This window comes from Ambystoma mexicanum, chromosome 1p (assembly GCF_040938575.1).
Source record: "Ambystoma mexicanum isolate Mex_15411 chromosome 1p, UKY_AmexF1_1, whole genome shotgun sequence".
Taxonomy (NCBI): domain Eukaryota; kingdom Metazoa; phylum Chordata; class Amphibia; order Caudata; family Ambystomatidae; genus Ambystoma; species Ambystoma mexicanum.
Genome location: NC_090921.1, coordinates 560,575,676 through 560,597,841, shown reverse-complemented (window position 1 = coordinate 560,597,841; position 22,166 = coordinate 560,575,676). Strand labels below are relative to the sequence as shown.

At 45.9% G+C, this 22,166-nt stretch overlaps 1 protein-coding gene across 3 annotated transcripts in view; it reads left to right on the top strand.

Moving 5' to 3' along the window:
• The window catches only part of LOC138575633 (AN1-type zinc finger protein 5-like), a 327,567-nt gene that overhangs the window by 288,278 nt on the left and 17,123 nt on the right, over window positions 1-22,166 (top strand). For all 3 annotated transcript variants that reach the window (XM_069649499.1, XM_069649500.1, XM_069649498.1), the window contains one exon: window positions 19,023-19,133. In XM_069649499.1, the coding sequence (XP_069505600.1) occupies window positions 19,023-19,133 (111 nt within the window). The remainder of the gene's footprint in view (window positions 1-19,022; window positions 19,134-22,166) is intronic.

The window sequence follows — 22,166 nt, the reverse complement described above, 5'->3', positions numbered from 1 at the left end:
TGAAGCTTTCTCTTACAACTGCACTAACTTTGATGTATATGTATTGTGTTTATGCTTATCCATGTATTCATGTATAACCAGTTGCATTTATTTTGTAGTAATATGTATACTTGTGGAATGTGAATAAAAGGCCTGTAAAGAGACAATTATTTTCCAACTAATGGTATAAGTGTACATAATTGCCTTCCTGGGTCCAAGAACCTTTAGTCTGTGTAATAGGGTAAGTGCTGAGGTCATTACACATGTCTGAAAAGCAAAACAAATGTCCATGCGAGAAAGGGGGCCTGACCTGAAAAATTCACTATAAAGGAACAAATGTATTTATTAAACATGCATGCACACTGAGAAAACATGTAAAGGGGTTTTATGAATCTACATGTAGTGTGCTTTTTAAAAGCAGATTAAAACAGGAGTTGACTTTTGAGAAACTGGTTCTGCAGAGTTTAAGAGGACAGAGGATGTGTAAATAAGTAACTTCAACCTTCTCGATGGTCAGCTCAACTTATGGGGCGGCCATGGGTTTTATGGTCCCATAAGTATCACGCAAGGCAAATGTAATCTCTTATTTCTGACCTTATATCGGGTTGCTCCTCCTTCAGTACTGCTGGTCCCAATGGTTTGACAAACCAATGCTTGAATGCAGTATTGTGTACAGGGATTTTGATGATACCTTTTGAGGAAGCCCTACGTAGCAGGACCACCCCCCTCTTCATGGAAATCATCCGTAATAATTCCTATTTATAAGAAGGGCGATCGGGCAAATCCGATTAACTATCACCCCCCCTTGACATTGGTAGCAACATTTTTGCTGGATTAGTTTTGCGTGAGTTGGAGGCTTGTTGAAAATTATATTTTATCAAAATACCAAATAGGGTTTCGTAGAGGTCTTTCAACAGGGTTGAATGGGTTGATCATGTCCTTGGTATGCGAAAATTCATGGAAGGGGGGGCCAGTCCTGCATGAGGCATGGATCGACCTGTTCAAAGCCTTCGACCTGATAAACAGGGAATGCCTACGGGCTAAATTAGAGGCATGGGGGATCCACAAGGGACTGCTACCGATTGTAATTAGCCTACACAAAGATACCAACATGCAAGTTAGGCTTAGTACATCTCTAGCTGACAGTGGAAAATCTGACGCCACATGCCTTGGACAGCCATGTGTGACTATGTTTGGGAAAACAAATCACAACTAAACCCCACAAAAACAAAAAAGGCTTCACATTGCATACTTTTCCTACATTGACCCTACTTGCGGCAGAACTAAGGTCTAGAGCACTGCAATTATCCTGTCAAATGAGAAAAATGTTCACCTCCTACTGCAAATTCTCATTTATCCCGTTAATCAAATTCTATATTGGAAAAGTCCGGCCTAGTCTGTTTTATGGTATTTAGATAGGGCCCTTTGCTATGAAAATAGACTGGAAATATATAGAGGGGATTCTCTGGAAAAGAGTTTTAACCCTCCCACGGAGTCTCTTCATGGTCAGCCTGAGATATGAGCTAGGCCTCCACTCCCTATTAATGCATGAGGAGTGGAGGGTTATTTCAGTGTACAGACTGATAATTTGTCCTATACAAAACTCCCTGTACAAAGATATCAAAGTTTTTCTAGAGGACAAATCCAGTCCTTTTTTAAGAGACTTGGAAAATCAAGTATTGGAAACGGTGAATGCGAGCGTTGCAGAGGTGTAAATAGGGAAGGGCCTGAGCGGGCAAGGCCCACCCAAAATCTGTAACTGCCCACTCAGCAGTGCTGTGTGGGCATCTACAGATGTTAATGTCACTGCCGTGGGCCCAACTACATTAGCTGCAGGCCCCACTTGTTAGACTGGAAACGCCTCTGCTACAGTACATGATTTAATCACCAATCCAATAAGTGTCAAGAAGGCATTGGATAGACAGGATTGGATTCGCACTATCAAAGGGATCAGAGCATTAAAACTTGCAAAATCCTTGTCAATTTATGATAAGCGTCACAACCTCCTCCCAAGATACCTAAGATGCTTTCCTGATTCAAAGTACAGAATGTTGTTTTTAAGATTTCGGTTAAATTTGATTTACATAGGAGAAATAATTTCAACCTGAAATCAGAGCCCACCCGGCCCAGAGATATGCCATCTCCGTGAAAGAGTTGGCAAGCAAACCCACAAACATATATTGATGGAGTGTATTGCTACATGGAGTACGAGAGTACTCCTATTGAGCCAGTTTCTTGATGGGTGGGGTAGTCTGAGCTCTGACATTTTTGAGATAGATTGATAGCGGGTCAGGAAGTATTCTTGACTGTACAGGTCTTAAAAGTGTTGCAGAAGCAGTTTTGTTTAATGTATCAGTTGCCACAATGAATTATTGGCTTGTATTAAGAATTCTGTTAGAACTAACTTAATACTGTCAAGTAATGAATGTGAGCCATTTGACGTTATAATAGTAGATTTTTTTATTCTGTTTGAACTGTAAGTGAATGTTTTACAAATGTGTTTTCGGTAATACTGTGAATAGTTGATGAAATCTGGCTAAATCACAATAAAAAAAAAAGTAATCTCTTGAATCCATGGGAGCTTGACAGGGGGTTTTCGCTAATTGTTCTGACCAGCAGTAAACCATGGAGTGAATCAATGCTTGAGGCTAAAGTGATTGAAACCCAGGAGTTTTAGTTGTATTTTCAGATGCGCTGTGTGTGATGCAATGGCAATTATGTAGATTAGAATGTTCCAATGGAGGCCAGTGAACCCGGGGGATGAGATAGTTATTGTTAATTCAAGGCGAACCTGTTTACTCAGCCTTCTGCACGTCGCTTAAAGTATTTATGCGAACCATGTGCTATTAAGAGTTGAGTTTAAAATGGCTTAGGCCAGTTATTACTAGTGATGAATTATATTTGCATACAAATGTTTAACTGGTTGATGATGTCATGACCTACCATGGACAAATCCTAACAGGAGGTGTGTTCTACACATGAGCTGACGATGGTAGTTAAAATAATGGCTACCACTGAGAATGTAGAAATTGGAGAAAGATGGGATTTCTTTGAAGAGTTTTTATCCAATCACATGTTGGGTGGGTAGATCGTAATACATTATTTGGGAGTGTTTTAACTGTTGCTAAAATGTATATAAGGTGTCAATGTATGTGGTTTGTTGAGACTTGGGTTAGTTTGGTTCCACAGCACCATCAAATTGCTACCTGGACGGTTGTACAATAAACTTGCTTTACATACAAAACATGCACTCGTTCCTCAGGTGGTGGGTCCACTTGGGTTGAGGTAAGTAGGGGTCTGCCCCCACAAAGATCAGACTTTAAGCAGCATATATAAGAAAAACATAAAGTATACAATTGCAAATTATATAGATATACATATATATTTGTATATACTGCACCACATCATTGAATCCCTAAAAATGTTAACAACAATAATAATAATGATACACGTTTATGTGATAAAGTTTGAAACCCCTAAATGAGACAGACATTAATTAAAGGGTAGTGAAACAATAGTAAATAAGAGAATATTTCATAGAGACATAAAAAATACAAAACAACTTTACTCTGGAAGAAGTGCATACTATCCAAATATGCTGTAGCACCAGTATGTTGGGGAAGCCAACAGAGCACAACAATATCACCTCTGGATGCCAACAAATAAAGATATTCCATAAAAATAAACACTGTTTTTGAGCATTGGAAACCTTAAATACATTATATATAAGCTATGTGATAGACAAATTCAGAGATGCTTGAATGTGACCAGCAATATGATAACGTTTTGGGACAAGAAGAGGGGGCAACATATTGTGTAACTGTGCATGAAGTTCACTAGTACTATAATGATGACGAATCATAATGGAACTTTAACCATATAGAATGATTAACATGTGATAAACTGAACCTTTCAACAATAAAAGATCCTATAGCTCATTACAAAAAGCTAGGGAGCCGGATCAGAAGATGAGAAGTCAATAAGCTTCATAGATGACCTAGATTTATCTGAAGATGAATTCTTCAGTGAACTAATATTGGGTGGATGGCTCACTTCAAAGAAAATTTGGATAATCGAGCTTCTGTCCTGTGTGAGGGGTCAGAAATGTGAGGCGGACAACTTTTAGATGATTTCTCAATAAATGCCATTTTATTAAATCATACGTTCCAATACACGCCTCACTATCCCTACCCTGACGAGGATTTCCCTGCCTAAAACAAGCTAAAAGAAGCACTGTAGCAAAGGATATCTGGCCCTCACACTTGTACATAAATGCACAAGAAAATATATGGCAATTCGCAATAACAATAATTGCATTTGTAATAATCACAGTCTCTCTTTATAACCTGGGTGAATTCCCCTTCCCCAGGTTTTAAGTTGGCTTCAGGTCCAATGTTCAACAAAAAGAAACCAGGAAATCCAGGTTTGTAACACAGTTCTTTGCTCCTTCAGTCTGTCAAAAAAAGTTTCAATAATACAATCTCCACCAAAAGAAAGATTCCTCTTCATCCTTGAATAGATATGTTTAGTCCATCAAATAGCATCATTGATATTCTTGGTCAGGATGATTTGCTGCAGCTTATAAGAGTTAAAGAAACATAGCTTCTTGATATCAGTGTTTCTTAGTTCTCCTTTCAACACAAGGCATGCAATAAGCAGTGTTGCATAGCAATTGGCTATGCAATACTGTATGTTTGCTAATGAAAGTAGCACTTGTAAAGCAAAGATAGCTAATTAGGTTAACCTGTTCAATGAAAGCACAGCATGCCCTGCATTTTGCTCTTGCCTTTAGGGCTGCCTCTACTCTCTTTTCTCTGTTCGCTGCAAGTTCCAAATGGATAATGGAGAAAGTGTGCAGCAGTAATCCTCTACTCCACTCTTTAGTGCCAAAAGCCTGTGCGGGAGTGCTGGCCAAATGTTCTTTTCTTTTTTGTAAACGTTTATTAAACTAAATAAATCCTGTAAAAGACGGGTATGTGTTCACTTTGTTTTTTTTTTAAAGACAAACATGCAGTTCCATTCATAAAAATGTAAGTTGTTGAATAATTTACAGTATTGCTACTGTAAAACACTGCATTGTCTCCATGCTTTCCAGTAAAGTTTAGGGTTGGGTATCTAAATCTCATAGTGTCAACTATATTTCATTTTGTTGGGGAAGATGACGAGTGAACACTTTTGAAAATGTACATGACCAAATTCTTTTGATGCAAACATTGTTTTGTAACCTGCTGGTTGCATACATGTGTGCAACTGGTGCTCAGCCCATGATCTGATTCCATACTAGAAACACTTGTGTACAGGCGTGTTAAAAATATCAAATCATTTCATACTCCAGGACATTTCATTTTATCAACATTTTGCTTCATACCAGCTAACCTGAAAGTGAGATGGCCGCAAACTACGCCATCCACTTTGCTAAAGTCTCTTACTTTCTTTCCTCTTACTTAATGAATACACAAAGCTAACTAGAAGTTAACGCAAAGTAGTGATCAGTAGTTCCATCCAGTCTGTACATCTACAGATCTACTGCAATGCCATACACTGCAGGTAGCCTCTAGAGCTCGCTTTGCTCTATAAGTATGATTGTACTATATATTAGCACCTGTGGGAGAGAACTGGCCAAACTGTTTTCAGAGCCTTTAAATCATATTTATTTGTTTGTGTCCATTCATTCAGCTAACCTTTTACATTTTAGAAACTCATCCAGGGCGCAAAGTCCTTTTGGCCACTCGCCAACTTTTATTTCAAATGTACCTGATTTTCAGTAAATGGCAAAAGTTTCACAATGCATAGCTGGCCTCTGGGTGGCAGCAGTGTGCCAAACATGAAGTGGGTTTGTGGTGACATGCACCATTGTACAGAAAGCGCATTTAAATTTGTTGTCATCTTTGCTACAGTTGCCTGCCTTTGTTACACACAAGGGATTAGAACACTCACCAGATTTTGGCTTCTTCCGAACAGATGCACTTCTTCACTGAAGTTGCCTTTGTTCCTGCCAAGGAAATACAGAGTTCGGCTTGCTCCTGAGACCCTCTGGTGCACTCCAGCCATGGTTTCTAGCATGTTTCCTGCTGCGCAGTGTCTGCAATTCGGTTCTTATGCAGGAAAGCCTTCTTTCTTCCCGCTTCCCGGTTTATGGGGAAAGGACCCTCTCAGGACCTGCAGTGGTCCCGGAACCCTCCAACTTCTGCATGGACTGCCAACAACGGGCCTGCTGCTGCACTTTCCTTCTGCTGCCGCTGCTATTGCTACTACTGCTTCATTTCCAACTACAACTAAAGGTCTGCACCTGAGGGGTCCTTTTAATCCTCTCTGCCTCCCTCAGGTATGGGTCATTTGCCTTAACAAGTTGACCTCCTGTGGTAAAACTCTTGAGCCTTCTTCCTAGTCCCAGTACTTAGGGAATAATAGGACTTGAAGTCCCCAACAACAGAATTAGGTTTTCTAGTAGGCTTTCTACTTTCAAACTCAGGTTTATTTCTTCTATGTGTATTTAAGGGACCATCACAAGACTGTAGTAGAAAAGGGGAAGGCAGTTGGTTTAAGCCTTTATTCACATATTTCCTATAACTTTACCTCTGGGAGTTGGGAGGATTTCTAACTTTATAAGGTTCAGACGGGGCTTTCCTAAGTTGTTTAGGGATTTTACATTAGCTTTATTCACATTAAGATGTTCAATTTGTGAATCAAACAAATCATAATGACAAGCCACTGCATGCCTTTGTACTTATAAAAGGTTATTCTCCTTTAGAAACAAATACTGCGTCTCATCCCACAGGAACTCCTCACCACCCCGAGCCTTGTCTCCTCCCAGATGATCCTCCCGCAGAGCACCACCCACAAAGTCAGGATCTGGACGCATCTACCTTTCCCTGGCTACCTGGGAGGAGACTTTAGGCAGGGGTTTAGTGAGGGATACACAGGATTCATCACACCAGCCAATATCAGATTGTTGCTCAGAAGACTTATTCTTGTGAAAGGAGCCAAAATGTGCTGATGTAGAAGTGAAAATTTTAATTTGCCCCCCATAGAGACTCTGACTGAAATCAGCCAATGCCTCAGGAAAAAGTTTGAAACTTCTAAATCAGTAGTAGCAAGCATCTTAGAAGGATTAACAAGCAATAGTGACATTTCAGTTGTTTAGGGCATGTCTTAATCTTTTAGCAAGCATATCTTTCAAGACGTCTGCTGAAATGTAGATAGGATTTCCTGACAAATGTTGTGCACTTGCATTTTTGGCAGCTTTGAGAATTGCACAGGTATTAGAGTGTCTCAAGATACACCTAATCAATCTATATAGTTTGCGGGTGCCCTTACTTCTCATGCAACGCAGCACAATTTTCTTTAATTGTATTGTATTGCTTATAGTGGAAACCTAGCTCAAGAGGAGTGGAGCGCTTTAGAACAGGAATGTGCCAGAATTGGGTTTGGCATTTTGTACAGTAACACATTACTGTTGGTGGAGGGAGAGGGATTTGTATCCGTCCAGCAGGTATTGTTGAAAGAGCCACGTTTTTAGTGTTTTGCGAAACTGGAGATGGCAGAGGCATTTCAAGCCTCTACCGGGATAGAGTCCCAGATAGTTGGGGTGTGGCAGAAGGACTGTTTGGTAGTTTTCTTTTGCAGACTGGCTTTGACTCAAATCTTTTGATAGTTTTGCTACGTGTAGTGCGAGAGCCTCCACAGCCAAGTATGTTGGTGTTCGGTTTGAGACTGCTTTGTAAGTGATTCATGCAGTTTTGAATTTGATCCTGGCGGAAAGGTGGAGCCGGTAAAGTGTGCACAGTGTTGGGGAGATATTGTTGAATTATGGGCACCACTAATGAGGCAGGCTGCAGCGTGATGTGCTGTTTTGAGGGGGTCAGGTGTGCGTCTGGAAGCCCAGTAAGGAGGGCATTTTCCCCATCGATGTGTGATAAGAGAAAAGGAGCGTCTTGAGAAGCTTCTGGAACTTAAGGAGATCTGGCTAAAGCCTGAGGGGGCCAGGGTGGCCATTCCAGAGGGAGGCTCCTGCAGAAGAGCGAGATCTACCCCCACTCTGCTTGGGAAAGCGTCTGGTCTGCAGAGAGTTGGAGCTAGAGGACTGAAGGGCTCCAGCAGGGAGGTATTTAGGGAGAGAGTTGGATGTAGCGGTGTCCCAAGCCCCTGAAAAGCCTTGTGAATTATGCAGAGGGTCTTGAACTTGATCCTCGCAGGAACCGGGAGCCAGTGGAGAGATTTTAGGGCTGGAGAGATGCAACCCCTGGGCCTGAGGCCAAGGAACAGTGTTGCAGTCCTATTCTGTATATGTTGAAGGGAGGGAATGGCGATATCGGCAGTGCGTGTGACCGCTGAGCAAGCATTAACCAACATATGTACGTGAATAGAAGATGCATGTTGTAGGGTGCAAGGGTGTATGAGGGATATTGATTAGGTTTTCCAGGTTAGCTGTCCATGGCTGCTTTGGGCGTTTGGCTGTGCGATCTGTGAGAAACCAGAAGGTGTGTCACCCTTTAGTCCCTGGGGATCTGCATCCAGGTGGCCAGGACACGGCCATCGCTTTTGGATCCAGTTCCTGGAGGTGGACCATTGCGGGAGGATCACCTGGATGAGGGGTCTTCAGGGAGTGGGAGTTGGACACTGTGGTGAGACGTTGTATCCCCTTCCCTGTAGGATACTTAGGAACTCAACCTCCCTACCCCCCTCTCACAGCACAAACACTTTCTCACGGACAGCACGCTATGAGAGAAAACAGACTAACACCCGAGCCGTATACTTGACCGGTTTCAATACAGTGGTCAGGCAATTACTGACCATTACGCACACCGGACTTCCATTACACCTCCCCATACGGATAAAAGGCGGCGCACGAGAGCACACTCTGAGCGAGGCAAAGCACACGAGGAAACAGCAGTTCCAAGATGGCAGTTTAACAAGAGGAGGAAGACGGCAAAAACGAAGGCGATCACAAGGACTTCACCTTTTCGACAAGGAACCGTTACTTTCACGAAACCTCGAGAATAGAAAGTGTAAGACTAGGAAACCACGCTTAAGAATCCTGCATTGTGTGTCGGAGGTACCTGAGGCCCTCCCGCATCGATAATCAAGGCGGGGAGACTCTCCAGCTGCCGTGGTACTGGCCTTGGCTCCAACAACAAAGCAGCGTCAGTGAAATCAACACAGCCAGCGAGTTGGGGAGACTGATACAAGACCGGTATGTGTTGAAGCCAAGGTTGTTAGCTGAAAGGTCCAGAATCCCCCCTCAGCTTTCTCTGCTCAGCCCCCGAATGAGAATGAAATCGCTCCAATGGGTCCTCACGTCTCAATGGTCACACTTCTCTGGCTGTATGGCAGACTTGATTCAAGTCCTGAGCAGAATTGCCCAGGATCTCCTGTGGTGGACTCGCACAGAGAATTCGCACCTTGAAACACTTGTGTATAGGCAAGTTATAAATGCCATATCATAACATATATCCTATGATGGCAAGAGAGATATTTTGGCAACCGTGGCCAGAGGCGACCAAATTTATGGACACATTTCTGAAAGGCTGGGGTGCTCACTTGAATGAACTGACAGCGAGCGGGTTGTGGTTCTTGGTGGAGAAAAAACTTTGCATAAACCTGTTCTAGTTGAGGGCGATCAGACTGGCGCTGATGACCTTTTTGCCCTCCATACAGGGGAAGACTGTCCTGATCATGACGGACAACATGGTGGCCTTGCACTACATCAACAAGAGAGGTGGTGCTGGGTCACTCCCCCTGTGCAGAGAGGAGATGCAGCTCTGGTTCTGGGTGAAGGAGAATACGACGACGGGCACCCTGAGCATGGAGGGCTCAGTCTCCCACAAGTGGGAACTGTGCCAGGAAGTTTGACATCTTCGTCCTTTGGGGAACCCCTCAAGTGGATCTGTTCACTCCCAGTGTAAACAGAAAGTGTGAACGTTTCTGTTCCAGAGAATTTCTTCTGAGAGGAGCACTGTGGGACGCAATGGTGTTGGACTGGAACTTCCAGGCCCTGTATATGTTCCCGTCATTCCTCAATTGATGAGGAGATTGTAGAGGTACGGAGCAACCATGATCCTGATTGCCCTGTACTGGGCCAGGAAAATGTGGTACCCGGACCTTCTGGACTTGGCCATCTGCCCTCCACATCATCTTCCTTGGAGACCAGACTTTCTCTCTCAGCAGAGGGGGTGGATTCTTCACCCGAGCGTACAGATGCCCAACCTGCACACCTGGCTTTTGAAAGGCAAAGGTACAGGGATTGGGACCTTACGGATGACGTGAGGGAGGTGTTGCTTTCAGCCAGAAAGCCAGAAACTAAAACTGTATACCGCTGCTATTGGAAGAAATTCTGCAGCTGGTGCAGAGCACAGGATGTGGATACTTTCTCATGTGATCCTTCCTTCTTCATTTGGCAAGTCAGGGCCTTCAGGTCGCCACAACAAAGGCTATTTAGCGGTGCTTTCTATTTTCAAGTGCTTGCCAGAACAAGGGTCATACTTCTCGATTCCCCCTTGTGGTGCAATTCTTAAAAGACCTGACCAACACTTTCACTCCAACACCTGTCTTTTATCATAGCTTCCACATTTGAGCCATTACATTTGTGTCCTCTGAGGCTACTATCTTGAAAGATGGCCTTTTTGGTCGCCTTTTCCTCCGCCCAGAAGTAAGTGAATTGCAGTCCCTATCCTGCAAGCCACCTTTAACAATCTTTTCCAGCTACAAGGTGACTCTTAGAGTGCGCACCTCGTTCCTCCCGAAGGTCGTATCAGAGTTTCACCTGATGCAAATCGCGAGCCTTCTTTCCTCCTCATCCATCCAAGGAAGAAGAAAGGCTACAAAGGCTCGATCCCAACAGGACTCTGAGTTTCTTCATCACCAGGACAAGACAATTCAGGCTGGAAGACAAGCTGTTCATCGGATACACAGGCCTCAAAACGGGTAGAGGAATAATGAAGCAAACCATCTCTAGATGGATAGTGCTTTTGTGTGTTTGAATGCTACACCAGAACAGGTAAGGAAATCCCTGAAGACTTCAGGGCACATTCCCCTAGAGGTGTGGCAGCTATTGCTGCTCTCCAAAGAGGGGTACCTGTAATGGATATCTGTCAGGCTGGAACGTGGTCCACCATACACATGTTTGCAATATACTACTACCTGGACACAGATCAGCAAATGAGTCTTGTTTCGGCAGGGCTGTCCTCCAACAAGCGGTGACATAATCCCCATGGTGTTTGCTCCTCCACACCTCCACAATAATCTTAATTCGAAGGGATTGTGTCCTCTGATGTATTCCTTATCTTTGATAATACGTTTCCAGCTTGCTGGCCTCGGAAATGTTTTCTGTAGAGGGCGCTGCGTGTCGACGTCCGCCGAGTCGATGTCCCTCGATGGCCACCGTATCGGCGCCGACATCACCATGCCCATAAACAGCCACTTGTGGCGTCCGTTGCTCAGTTCCGTTTTTCCGCGCTTCGTGGGGCCTTGGAACATCGTTGCTCGGTTCAGTCAGATAATCTAATCTACATCTACTTGAAATATACCAACTCGTTCTCGATGGCATCTTCATCGGAACCGACAACGCCGCGATCCGCTTCAAAAAATGTCGAGACTGTGGTAAAGAAAATGTCGATAACGGATCCACACAGGATCTGCTTGTGGTGCTTGGGAGCCGAGCACCATTGTTCGGAGTGTGAGGACTGCATGTCCATGACGGCAAAAGCCTTGAAGGAGCGCAAGGGAAAGCTCGAGAGAGGTAAGTCAGTCTAAGGCTCCTCGAAAGTTTCTTCGGCCGAGGCATTCGTCTCCTCACCATCGAAAACATTCCCATTCTAGATCTCGAAGTAGCTCCCACCATTCGTCGAAATCAAGACACTCAAAGAAGAGACGTCGAAGATCCCCTTCCTCGTCGTCTTCTGTTTCCCCAGAAAGGGTCTCCTGCCCCACAAAACACAGCTCTCAGGCTGAGTGGGAGGAATTCAGAAAGAAAATGTTAAGCGTCTTCGAGAAAGCAGCCTCATCCCCCTCGAAGACAGCTGAGGATGATACCCCGGTGAAAAACCCAAAAAATCAAAACGCTGCGAGTCGCAGCACCCAGCGAAACATTCCACCCGAGAGCACCACGGCCCATCGGGTATGAAGGCACCGTCTTTGACGCCGTCGTCGAAGATTCCTTCGACGTATGGATCGGCGCCATCGACGCCGTTGTCGAAGGGGTCTTCGACGCATCGGTCGATCGACTTGACGCCATCGTTGACGCCAATGAAAGAGAAGACCACGGCTAATCCACAGGCAATGGTGATTCCAAGAGCCTCCGGCATGACGCCGAGACCGTCGATGTCCTCGAGTAGGATCCCGATCCTCTAGAGTTCTTTGAGGCCTCTTCCGGTTTTCTCGACGCCTTCGAAGCCTGTCACATCGGCGTCGACGACATTGACGCTTTCTCGCCCAATAATGACGAATTTGTCTCCTTCTGCCTTAGAAATGGGTTTTATACCATTTCAGAGGTCAGAGTACCCTGGATTATCTTCAATTTATGAAGAAAGGGAAGATTCTGACCAGGAAACCTTTGAGTTGCAGAGGACCACACTACCTGTTTCAGAGGATTTCACCTCTGAGGAAAGAAGCTTGAAAGACCTACAGGAGTCATTACATGAGGCAAGTGGGCTGGACACCTCCCCAGAAGTGGATTTTGTTAAGCCAGACCCAGGGGAACATGCCGAAACACCCTATAGAACCCTGATGGCAAGAATTCTTGAATTCATGGGTTGGTCTGCGCCTTCGCCTGTTTTTCAACAGGATGACCTGACAGACATATCAGACAAAGGTCCACAGGAGGATCCTGTGGTCCCCTTCCATACAGCCTTACAAAGAAAAATTGCATCTAACTGGGAAACTCCTGAAGTTATCCCTGCTGTCAACAAAAAATTATCAGCCAAGTATAGGGTAGCTGCTGCTGACCCTGAATACTTATCGAAACACCCGACTCCAGAGAGTCTGGTAGTCCAAGCGGCAACTTCATCAAGCAGCAGGACCGCTTACCCTACTGTCCCACAGGATAGAGATGGCAAGAGGTACGATTCTATGGCAAAGAAAGTCTTCTCTGCTTGTAGTATGGCGTTGAAGTCCATCAACGCCACCTGTATGCTCGCCAGGTTCAGTCACACATTGTGGGAGTGTGCTTCATCAGCGGCTGACTGCATACCCGAAGAAGAGGAAAAGGAAGCCTTCCTTAACATTATTAAAGATGGCAAGGATGCCATGTGCGAGTCACTTCAAACTGGCATCGATTCTGCTGACAGTATCAGCAGGGCCATGGCGGCAAGTACAACAATCCGCAGGCATGCGTGGTTGTGAAAGTCTGGCTTTGCTCCAGATGTACAGGACAGACTTTTGAATATGCCCTTTGACGGCTCTTCATTATTCGGAAAAAAGGCTGATGACAGTCTGGAAAAGTTGCAGACATCTAAAGCAGCAGCAAAATCTTTAGGAGCTGCTATCCGCCAAACTCCGTTTCGCCCCTCAGGAACCTCTGTGAGAGGAAAAATCCTTTCGCTATTATTCCGCATTCGGGAAAGGCAGAGGACAGCCGGCTCAAAGAGGCCAAAGGAGATCCACCCGAGGTGGACGGGTAAAAGGTACTAAGGCCGCAGCAGCAGCAGGTGCCTCTTTACCCTCGGCATCTGCATCAGCCGCCCCCAAAACACTATGAGGTCTTTCCACACAAGACACCTCTAGGGGGCAGGTTAACTCACCATCTGACGGAATGGCAGGCTATAATGTCAGATGCTTGGGCATTGGAGACAATTGCCCAGGGTTACTGCCTACCCTTTCTATACATCCCTCGGAGTCATCCACCGGGGAACAGCTCCCCAGAGTTCCAGATCCGCTCCTCTTGCAGGAAATTATAGACCTGCTAGAGAAAGGTGCCATAGAACTGGTACCTGTAGCGGACAGGAACAAGGGCTGGTACTCCCCCTACTTTCTCATACCAAAAAAGGACAGTGGACTGAGACCCATCCTGGACTTATGAGAATTGAACAAGTTCCTCAGGAAGGACAAGTTCAAGATGGTAACTCTCTCTCAGATCCTTCAGGCCCTCCAGCTCCAGGACTGGCTGGTATCTTTGGACCTTCAGGATGCTTATTTCCATGTGCCAATCCATCCCAAACACAGGAAATACCTGAGGTTCGCAATTGGCAACTCTCATTATCAATTTTGAGTTCTGCCATTTGGGCTGACCTCCGCCCTGAAGGTCTTCATCAAGCTAATGTCGGTAGTAGCTGCTAGTCTAAGGAGGGAAGGGATCCATGTCTACCCCTACCTAGACGATTGGCTGATCAGGGCTGTATCTTCGAAACAAGCTCAGACCCAGCTAGATTTTGTCTGCCACTTCCTTCACAAACTGGGCTTCTCCCTCAATTTAAAGAAGTCACAGATGATACCATCACAGAGACTCCAGTTCATTGGAGCGGTCCTGGACACTTCCCTGGGAAAAGCCTCGCCACCAGAGGTGAGGGCTCCAGATATTCTGCAGATGGTCAACAAGTTTCAAAATGCCCAACGTCTCCCAGCCTTCGACTTTTTGAGGTTGCTAGGCCTTATGGCATCCTGCATCTTCCTTGTGCCAGAGGCTCACCTGAGAATGAGATCTCTTCAGTGGGCACTGAGAACTCGGTGGTCGCAATTCTCAGGGAGAATGACAGATCTCCTCCGGATTCCGGACAAAGTAGCCCACGACCTTCAAAGGTGGGCATATCCAGAGAACATCTTAAAAGGAGAACTGTTTTGGCAACCATGGCCTGAGATAACAGTAGTCACAGACGCCTCACTCACGGGGTGGGGAGCCCATGCCAACGACTGGACCATCAGCAGTCGTTGGTCTCCATCGGAGTCCAAACTACACATCAACCTATTGGAGCTGAGAGTGATCAGACTAGCGCTGAAAGCGTTCCTGCCATCAGTACACGGGAGAAATGTCTTGATAATGACGGACAACACGGTGGCCATGCATTACCTCAACAAAAGAGGAGGCATAGGGTCACTGCCACTGTGCAGAGAGGCAATGCAGCTCTGGTTTTGGGCAATTCGAGAAGGAATCTCTCTATCGGCAGTCCACCTAGCCGGAGAGAAGAACTTGACAGCGGACGCTCTGAGCAGGCAGAGCACAGTCTCCCACGAGTGGGAGCTAGCTCAAGAAGTCCTTCAAGAGATCTTCGCCCTTTGGGGAACCCCTCCGGTGGATCTGTTCGCCACAAGCACCAACAGGAAGTGTGATCTGTTCTGTTCAAGGGAATTTCCCCCGAGAGGAGCTCTAGGAGACACGTTCGTAGTGGACTGGGAGTTTCCACTTCTTTACGCGTTTCCACCAGTCCCTGTTATTCCTCAAATGATCAGGAGGTTGAGAAGATTCCGGAAAACCATGATCCTAATTGCCCCGGACTGGGCCAGGAGAACGTGGTACCCGGACCTGCTAGATATGTCCATCTGCCCTCCAATCCGTCTTCCACTCAAAGACAATCTTCTCTCGCAGAAGCGAGGTCAGGTTCTCCATCCAGACATCAGAACCCTCAACCTTCACGCTTGGCTTCTGAAAGGGTGAGGTACAAGGATTGGGATCTCCCTGATGATGTCATGGAGGTGTTGCTTTCGGCTAGAAGGCCAGCAACAAAGTCTTTATACTGCTGCCGTTGGAACACATTTTGCAGCTGGTGTAGAGAAGGGAATATCGACCCTTTTTCATGTTGTACACCAACGGAGTTCTCCTTTCTACTCTACTTGGCAAACTCAGGCCTTCAAGTTGGCACTGTAAAAGGCTATCTAGCAGCGCTTTCAATCTTCAAGCGTACTGCGGAGGAACCATCATATTTCAAACTACCTCTAGTGATACAATTTCTCAAGGGATTAACTAATGTTTATCCTCCAAAACCATTCCAAGTTCCCTTATGGGACCTAAATTTAGTCTTAAACTTCCTAATGGGCACTCCATTCGAACCACCTCACTCTTGTTCGCTGAGATTTCTCACGCTTAAAACTGTCCTATTGGTAGCACTAACATCTGCTAGGAGGGTGAGCGAGCTCCAAGCTCTTTCCTGTAAACCCCTCATACAGTTTTTCACAAGGACAAAGTTGTCCTACAGGTGAAGCCTAATTTCCTCCCAAAGGTGGTTTCTGAATTTCATATTACTCAGAAAATTACCTTACCTTTGTTCTACCCTCCTCCCCATCCGGGGAAAGAGGAAGAAAGGCTATATAGGCTGGACCCAAGGCGAGCTCTCAGCTTTTACAGTAGCAGAATGGCTAGGATCAGGCAAGCAGACCAACTGTTTGTAGGATACTCAGGTCACAAGTTGGGACTACCCATAACAAAACAAACCATTTCCAGGTGGATTATTTTTGCCATTCTGGAATGTTATAAACTGGCAGGGAAAGAGCCACCCCAAAATCTTAGGGCTCATTCAACCAGGGGTATCGCAGCCTCTTTCCGCTCTCCAAAGACGGGTACCGGTCAGAGACATATGTGCGGCTGCCACATGGTCGTCCGCACATACATTCACAAAATTTTACAACCTGGATTCCTCCACTAGTGAAGAGACCAGATTTGGCAAGGCTGTATTACATTCGGTCCACCCCTAAAGGGATACATAACATTCTTACTCCCACCTCCAATTACATGCCACTGCTATGGGAGTCTATCAAAGATAAGGAATACGTCGGAGGACACAATCCCTTCGAAGAACAAGTTACTTCTTACCTTGTAATGTTCTTTTGACGGGATGTTCCTCTGACGTATTCCTTTTCGCCCCTCCCATCTATCCCCGCAGTAATACTTCCCTTGTGGTTGCATTTTACGGTCCTTCAAGGTCAATAACCAATTCAGGCATGACTTTTCTTATGCTACAAAACAGAACTGAGCAACGGACGCTGCGCGCGGCTATTTATGGGCATGGTGACGTCGGGGCCGATACGGTGGCCGTCGAGGGACATCGACTCGGCGGACGTCGACGCGCAGCGCCCTCTACAGGAAAAATTTCCGAGGCCAGCAAGCTGGAAACGTATTATCAAAGATAAGGAATACGTCGGAGGAACATCCCGTCGAAAGAACATTACAAGAGAAGAAGTAACTTGTTCTTCTATGGGAGTCTATCCAAGAAGAGGAATTCATGGGAGGACACAATCCTTTAGAAGAACAAATTACTTACCCCTGGTAATGTTCTTTCCACTGGATGTTCCTCCCACAGGTTCCTCATCGCCCTCCCAACCTACCCCGCAGTTACGGAGCTCTCTAATACAGTTATACCATGACTCTCCTTTGACGCTAAACATTTTTGTCTCAAATCCTTAACGCACCTGTGCAATGGAAAAAAACAACAACTGAGGTCACGGGGCGCAGAGCGCGCTATTTGTACCCGCATCTGGATCACGTCCGGTCAAGGAGACGATGACGTGGCAGCCATTGACGTTGGTGCAAACGACTCCCCCTGCTGGGAAAATGTTTCTGAGAGCTGCAAAGCAGGAGAATACATAAGATGAGAAATCCGTGGGAGGATCATCCAATAGAAAGAAGATTACAAGGGGAACGTAATTTCTTCTTTGTCTGAGTGGGGGGTGAGGTGGATTTTCTTTATAATTAGGAGGTTATTCTGGGCAACATTGGAAGTTGCCAATATGAATTACTGGAGTTTTAGGTTGACCCCCCAGATTGCAAGTTATGAGAATGGACTAAGGCCGTCATGAGGGAAGGAGATGGAAGATGGGCGAGTAGGGTAAGCATTAAAAGGCAGTGAGAAAGATGACTGTCTTGTAGGAGTTCAGCCTCAAGCAGCGGTTAGCTGTGATGTAGCTGGTGATGCATTCAGAGGTAGCAGGGGTGAAGGCGGTAAAGGAAAAGATGATCTGGTAGTGAAAGAGGTAGTGAAAGAGGTGGTGGTGAAAGCCAAAACGTGTAGCAAGGGAGGAGATGTAAAGTGTACTGAAGAGAAGGACTGATCCTTGGGGGATAGTGGGGGTCACCTATGGGTGGTTGACGGAGGTGGTGTTGCGTTTCTTGAGATGGAGAAGCAGCATTCGGAGTGATAGACAATCAATTGTGGTGTCCTTGAAGCCAAGGGAGGGCAGGGTTTGTAGCAGGGTGGGACAGCCCAGAGTATCAAAGGCAATAGAAAGATCAAGTAGTATGAGCATGTAGGAGATGTGGGAGTGGTGAGCAGTGGTTGACGATGGAGACGTACACGAGAGCAAAGTTTGCTCCAGAAACCTGTTTGATGGGGATCACAGAGTGAGGTAGTTGACAATAGGTTTGAAGTAACCGCAGATACTAAGATAATATTTTTGGTAATAGAACGTATTAGGGCAGTGCACACGTGGTTAAAAAGTTCATTCATGAAACCCCTCCAAAGTGGGCAATCTCTATTAGCAATATTGTTATAAGTGGTGACACGGCCTGGAGTCCAATCTAAATGCCTGGAACATTGTTTTATAGAGGCTATTCTGTGCTCGTCAGTTTTGCATGTAGAGGTGTCCTGTTGAGGCTTTCAAGATGGGACAATGTAGGTTTTTGCTGGCCGTACAGCAGCACTAATGTACTGGTTGTAATCTCCTTCATCTTCAAGGAAGAGGGTGTAGACCAATCATATGATTGCTGTGAAATACTGTGGTGCAGCAGAAGGCATTCACCTGAGATTTGGAAAAGCTATGTGACGAGAAGTGTCCATAATTCGTTTGTGCACTGTTGTGCAGTCCACGTTTGTGTAAGAGATGACATTAATTCTGCTTCACTTGAGCACTAAGAACGAAAAGAATGTGACGTTACATTGTGCTATTTCATGTCGCCTATTTGCTTGCGTGGGAACGGAATGGTTCTGATGTGTAACAGTGCTGCAAAAAAAGAGCACGAGTAATGTGCAGGATCGCGGCAACAGGAATATCCTAAGAAACATTGGTCCTCTGACAAGCACTTGAAAGGGATTGGAACTTGTGTTCAGGTGCTGATGTGTGAGAAGTAATGAAGCAACATAAAATATTGGTTTTGTCCTAGCTTACCTTTCTGTGATCTTTTACAGGCAGTGTTCTTGAGACTTCAGAGAGCTCAGCTGATGGAGATAAGACACTGGACAACCATAAACCTAAGAAAAGCCGCTGCTTTACCTGCCGGAAGAAGCTTGGACTGACTGGTAAGGGCTGGGAGATTAGGTTACATGTTGGTGAACAGATGGTCTATATTTACAAAGGGCCCTCTTCATAGTAAATATGTACTTAAATGTGTGTATGGTGAATTGTTTAGCTACCTCGCAGCATATATTCTGCTTTTTCATTCCCTATCTTATTCACTTGCTCATAACGTGCTTCAGATAAACAAACCCATCTAAAGCTGTGACCCTCAAGTCGAATAACATTGTTTTCTCAATTGTGATCCACATCTAGTTAACTATTTATGGTGTGCTGACTAGTTGTTGATTAAATAGAGCAGAATTCCATTAACCACGTGACTGGCCAGAAAATAGTAGTTTCTCTGCTTTTTTTATCGACATATGAGCGTCAATGTTCTCTTCTATCCCCTCTCTTACTAGGTTTCAACTTAAAATCGACCATCAACCTAAATTCCTTTATGACAGCCCATTATGCACAGTATAATAAAGACTTTGTCCTCTCAGTTACAGAAATTCTTGGCACTTAAAAACACCTTTTTAAGTTGATTTCCGTGGTCTGTGCAGCAGGATTGTAAGTTAAATGTTTTCAGCTTTTAAATCTTCTTTTAGTCTCATCGGTGGGAACCTTTTTATTCTTCTATGTAATAGAAGGCGTGATCCTCGATCATGTGATCTTCATTGATATTTATAACCACTGAGTATCTTAGTCTGTGTGCTGAATCCCATAACACTTGACAATAATGAGAAATCACTTTGTTTAATAAACTTTGGTAAAATTGGCAAAAAGCACAAAACGAAGATAGGTCACATACTCCTACGTCCCGTCCCCTTTCCTCCATACTTGTGGGACATTCTGTCCTTTGGGACGGGACCGGAGCACTTTTTGTCAAAAAGCCTCAAAAATGAAAATGTTTGTCCTTCTTCTCTTTTTACACCGAGTACCGTACGCGGCCGTAACCCTGCCCTCCTGAGCTCTGCCCCGCGGCTTTCAGTCCTTTTCTCCGCACGGTCGGGGCTGGATGCACTTGCATCACCGGGAAATAATTTTTGTTCCCGTTGTCCTTCTGCTCCGGTTCTGCGATGGCTTAGTCCTCCGTCTATGCCGGAGCATCTGGATTTGTGTCCTGTTCTTCATGCAAATGTTGCTTCGCTAGAGCAGATCCCCATTCTCTAGTATCTCGGCCTGTACCATCGCTGGGATTCGTGTTTCTACTGCTACTCCCTCTCCATCTGGGGACTCCAACACCGTCTTCTTCGGTGGGAGGAGGTCTTTCAGCGTGTTCCTCCACCTCATTTTCAGCTTCTCATTGACGAAACGAAGAGACGCCCGGTAAGTTCCTTACTTTTTAGTGCGCCCTGGCTGGGGGACTCCTTCCCGGGGTGTTCTTGGTCTGGGAGGGGCTTGAGTAGCTCTACCACCAGGGGTTCTCCTGAGGTGCCTCGCAGGCCTAATAGGCGTGCCAGAGTTTTCTCCGAGGGTTCCCACAACAGACCTGCCAAGACCGGACCACATTCCGAGGTTCACCTGCCAGGTGCTAAACTTCAGCCCAGTACATCTGTGGCTTTGGATACAGGGGTTCGCTCCAAGGTCTCCGTTTCTGGAGCTTTCCACACAGACACCAGGGAATGCCCTGAGGCCCCCTTTTCTGGAGCTTTCTGTACCGAGCCCCTCGCTTGAGGCACCTCACGAGGGAGCTACACGTACCGGGAGGAAACCAGAGGTTCCTCTTATTGAAGCTAAGGTCTGTACCGACAAAACCGAGGGACCTGCTCTGAAGGTCTTGTCTGTGAGGTGGATTCCTCAGCATTCCCGCGCTCAGGGACGTGGTGATACAGGTTCTGTCGAGGGGGCAAAGAGGGTGGTCATAAATCGTAACTCCTCTGTTACCGGCTATGCCGAGGTTCCTCCTCTGGAGGCTAATTTTTGGGATACCTCCAAGATGTCCAGTAAACATTCGAGACCCCCCAGTACCGGCTCTGCCGAGGATCCTTGTGTCAAGGCTAAGGTGTTGCTTAAATACCCTGGCCAGCTTGAGGAGACGGTTGTCTCATCTGCACATGTGACGCAGCCTAAACCTTCATCAGAGGATGTATTTTTTGGGAAATTTCAGAGGCTCATGCACTCTGACCCCATGAAGGAGTATTTTAAGGGTCTTTTCAAGTAAATCGACCCTGAACCTCCGGCTCTACCTTACGCCCCGCCGGTTCCAGCAGCTTCTGCGGTGGTACCTCCTCTTCCTCTTGGTCCGCCTCCAGCTCTTCCTCCCCTACCCCTGCTGTCTCCCATAGAGAAGACACCGGCAGAACAGGATAGCACTTTAAAACCTGTGGTGGCCCAGCCGTCTGCTCCTGATTCGCTGGATGACCCTCACGCAGATCATGATAGCGATGAGCAACACCGGTCTGTCAGAATATTCCATGACCTGGTCGTGGATATGATGGCCCTCCTTGACATTCCAGTACCTGAGGTCCCTGCTCCGCAAGAGGGGGTGCTTTCGGGAGCGTTGACCTTGTCACCACAAGAGCACACCGGCCTGTTCCTTTAGAAGCATGTTTTGGCTGAGGCCCGTAAGGTCTGGGATAATCCCCACACCGGGCTACATATCAATAAGAGAATTGACGCCCGTTACAGGCTCCACACCTCTGATGAGATAGCCTTGGTGTCTTGTCCGCTCCCTTCTTCGATGGTGGTAGCTGCGGCCGTGCTTTAATCCAAGCCGGCCTCTGTGACCTCAACGCTGCGGCTCAGATTCTGTCCAAGGAAGACAAGATTCTGAACTCCTTGGGCAAGAAAGTCTTTTCCAACTCAGCAGTCCTACTTCGTCAAGCAAATACCAAGCTCATCCTGGCTGCAGCTAATATGAGACTGTGGAAGGAGTTGGCTGATTTCCAGGAGTGTATTCCTGCGGATAGGCTAGACGACTTCAAAGCTGGTTTGTCGGACGCCAGGGTGTTGGCACAAGATCAGCTGGAAGCTGCAGCACACCACGTAGATACCTCAGCTCGAGGACTTATGGTGGGAATTGACACCTCCCGCCTGCATGGCTCCATGCGACA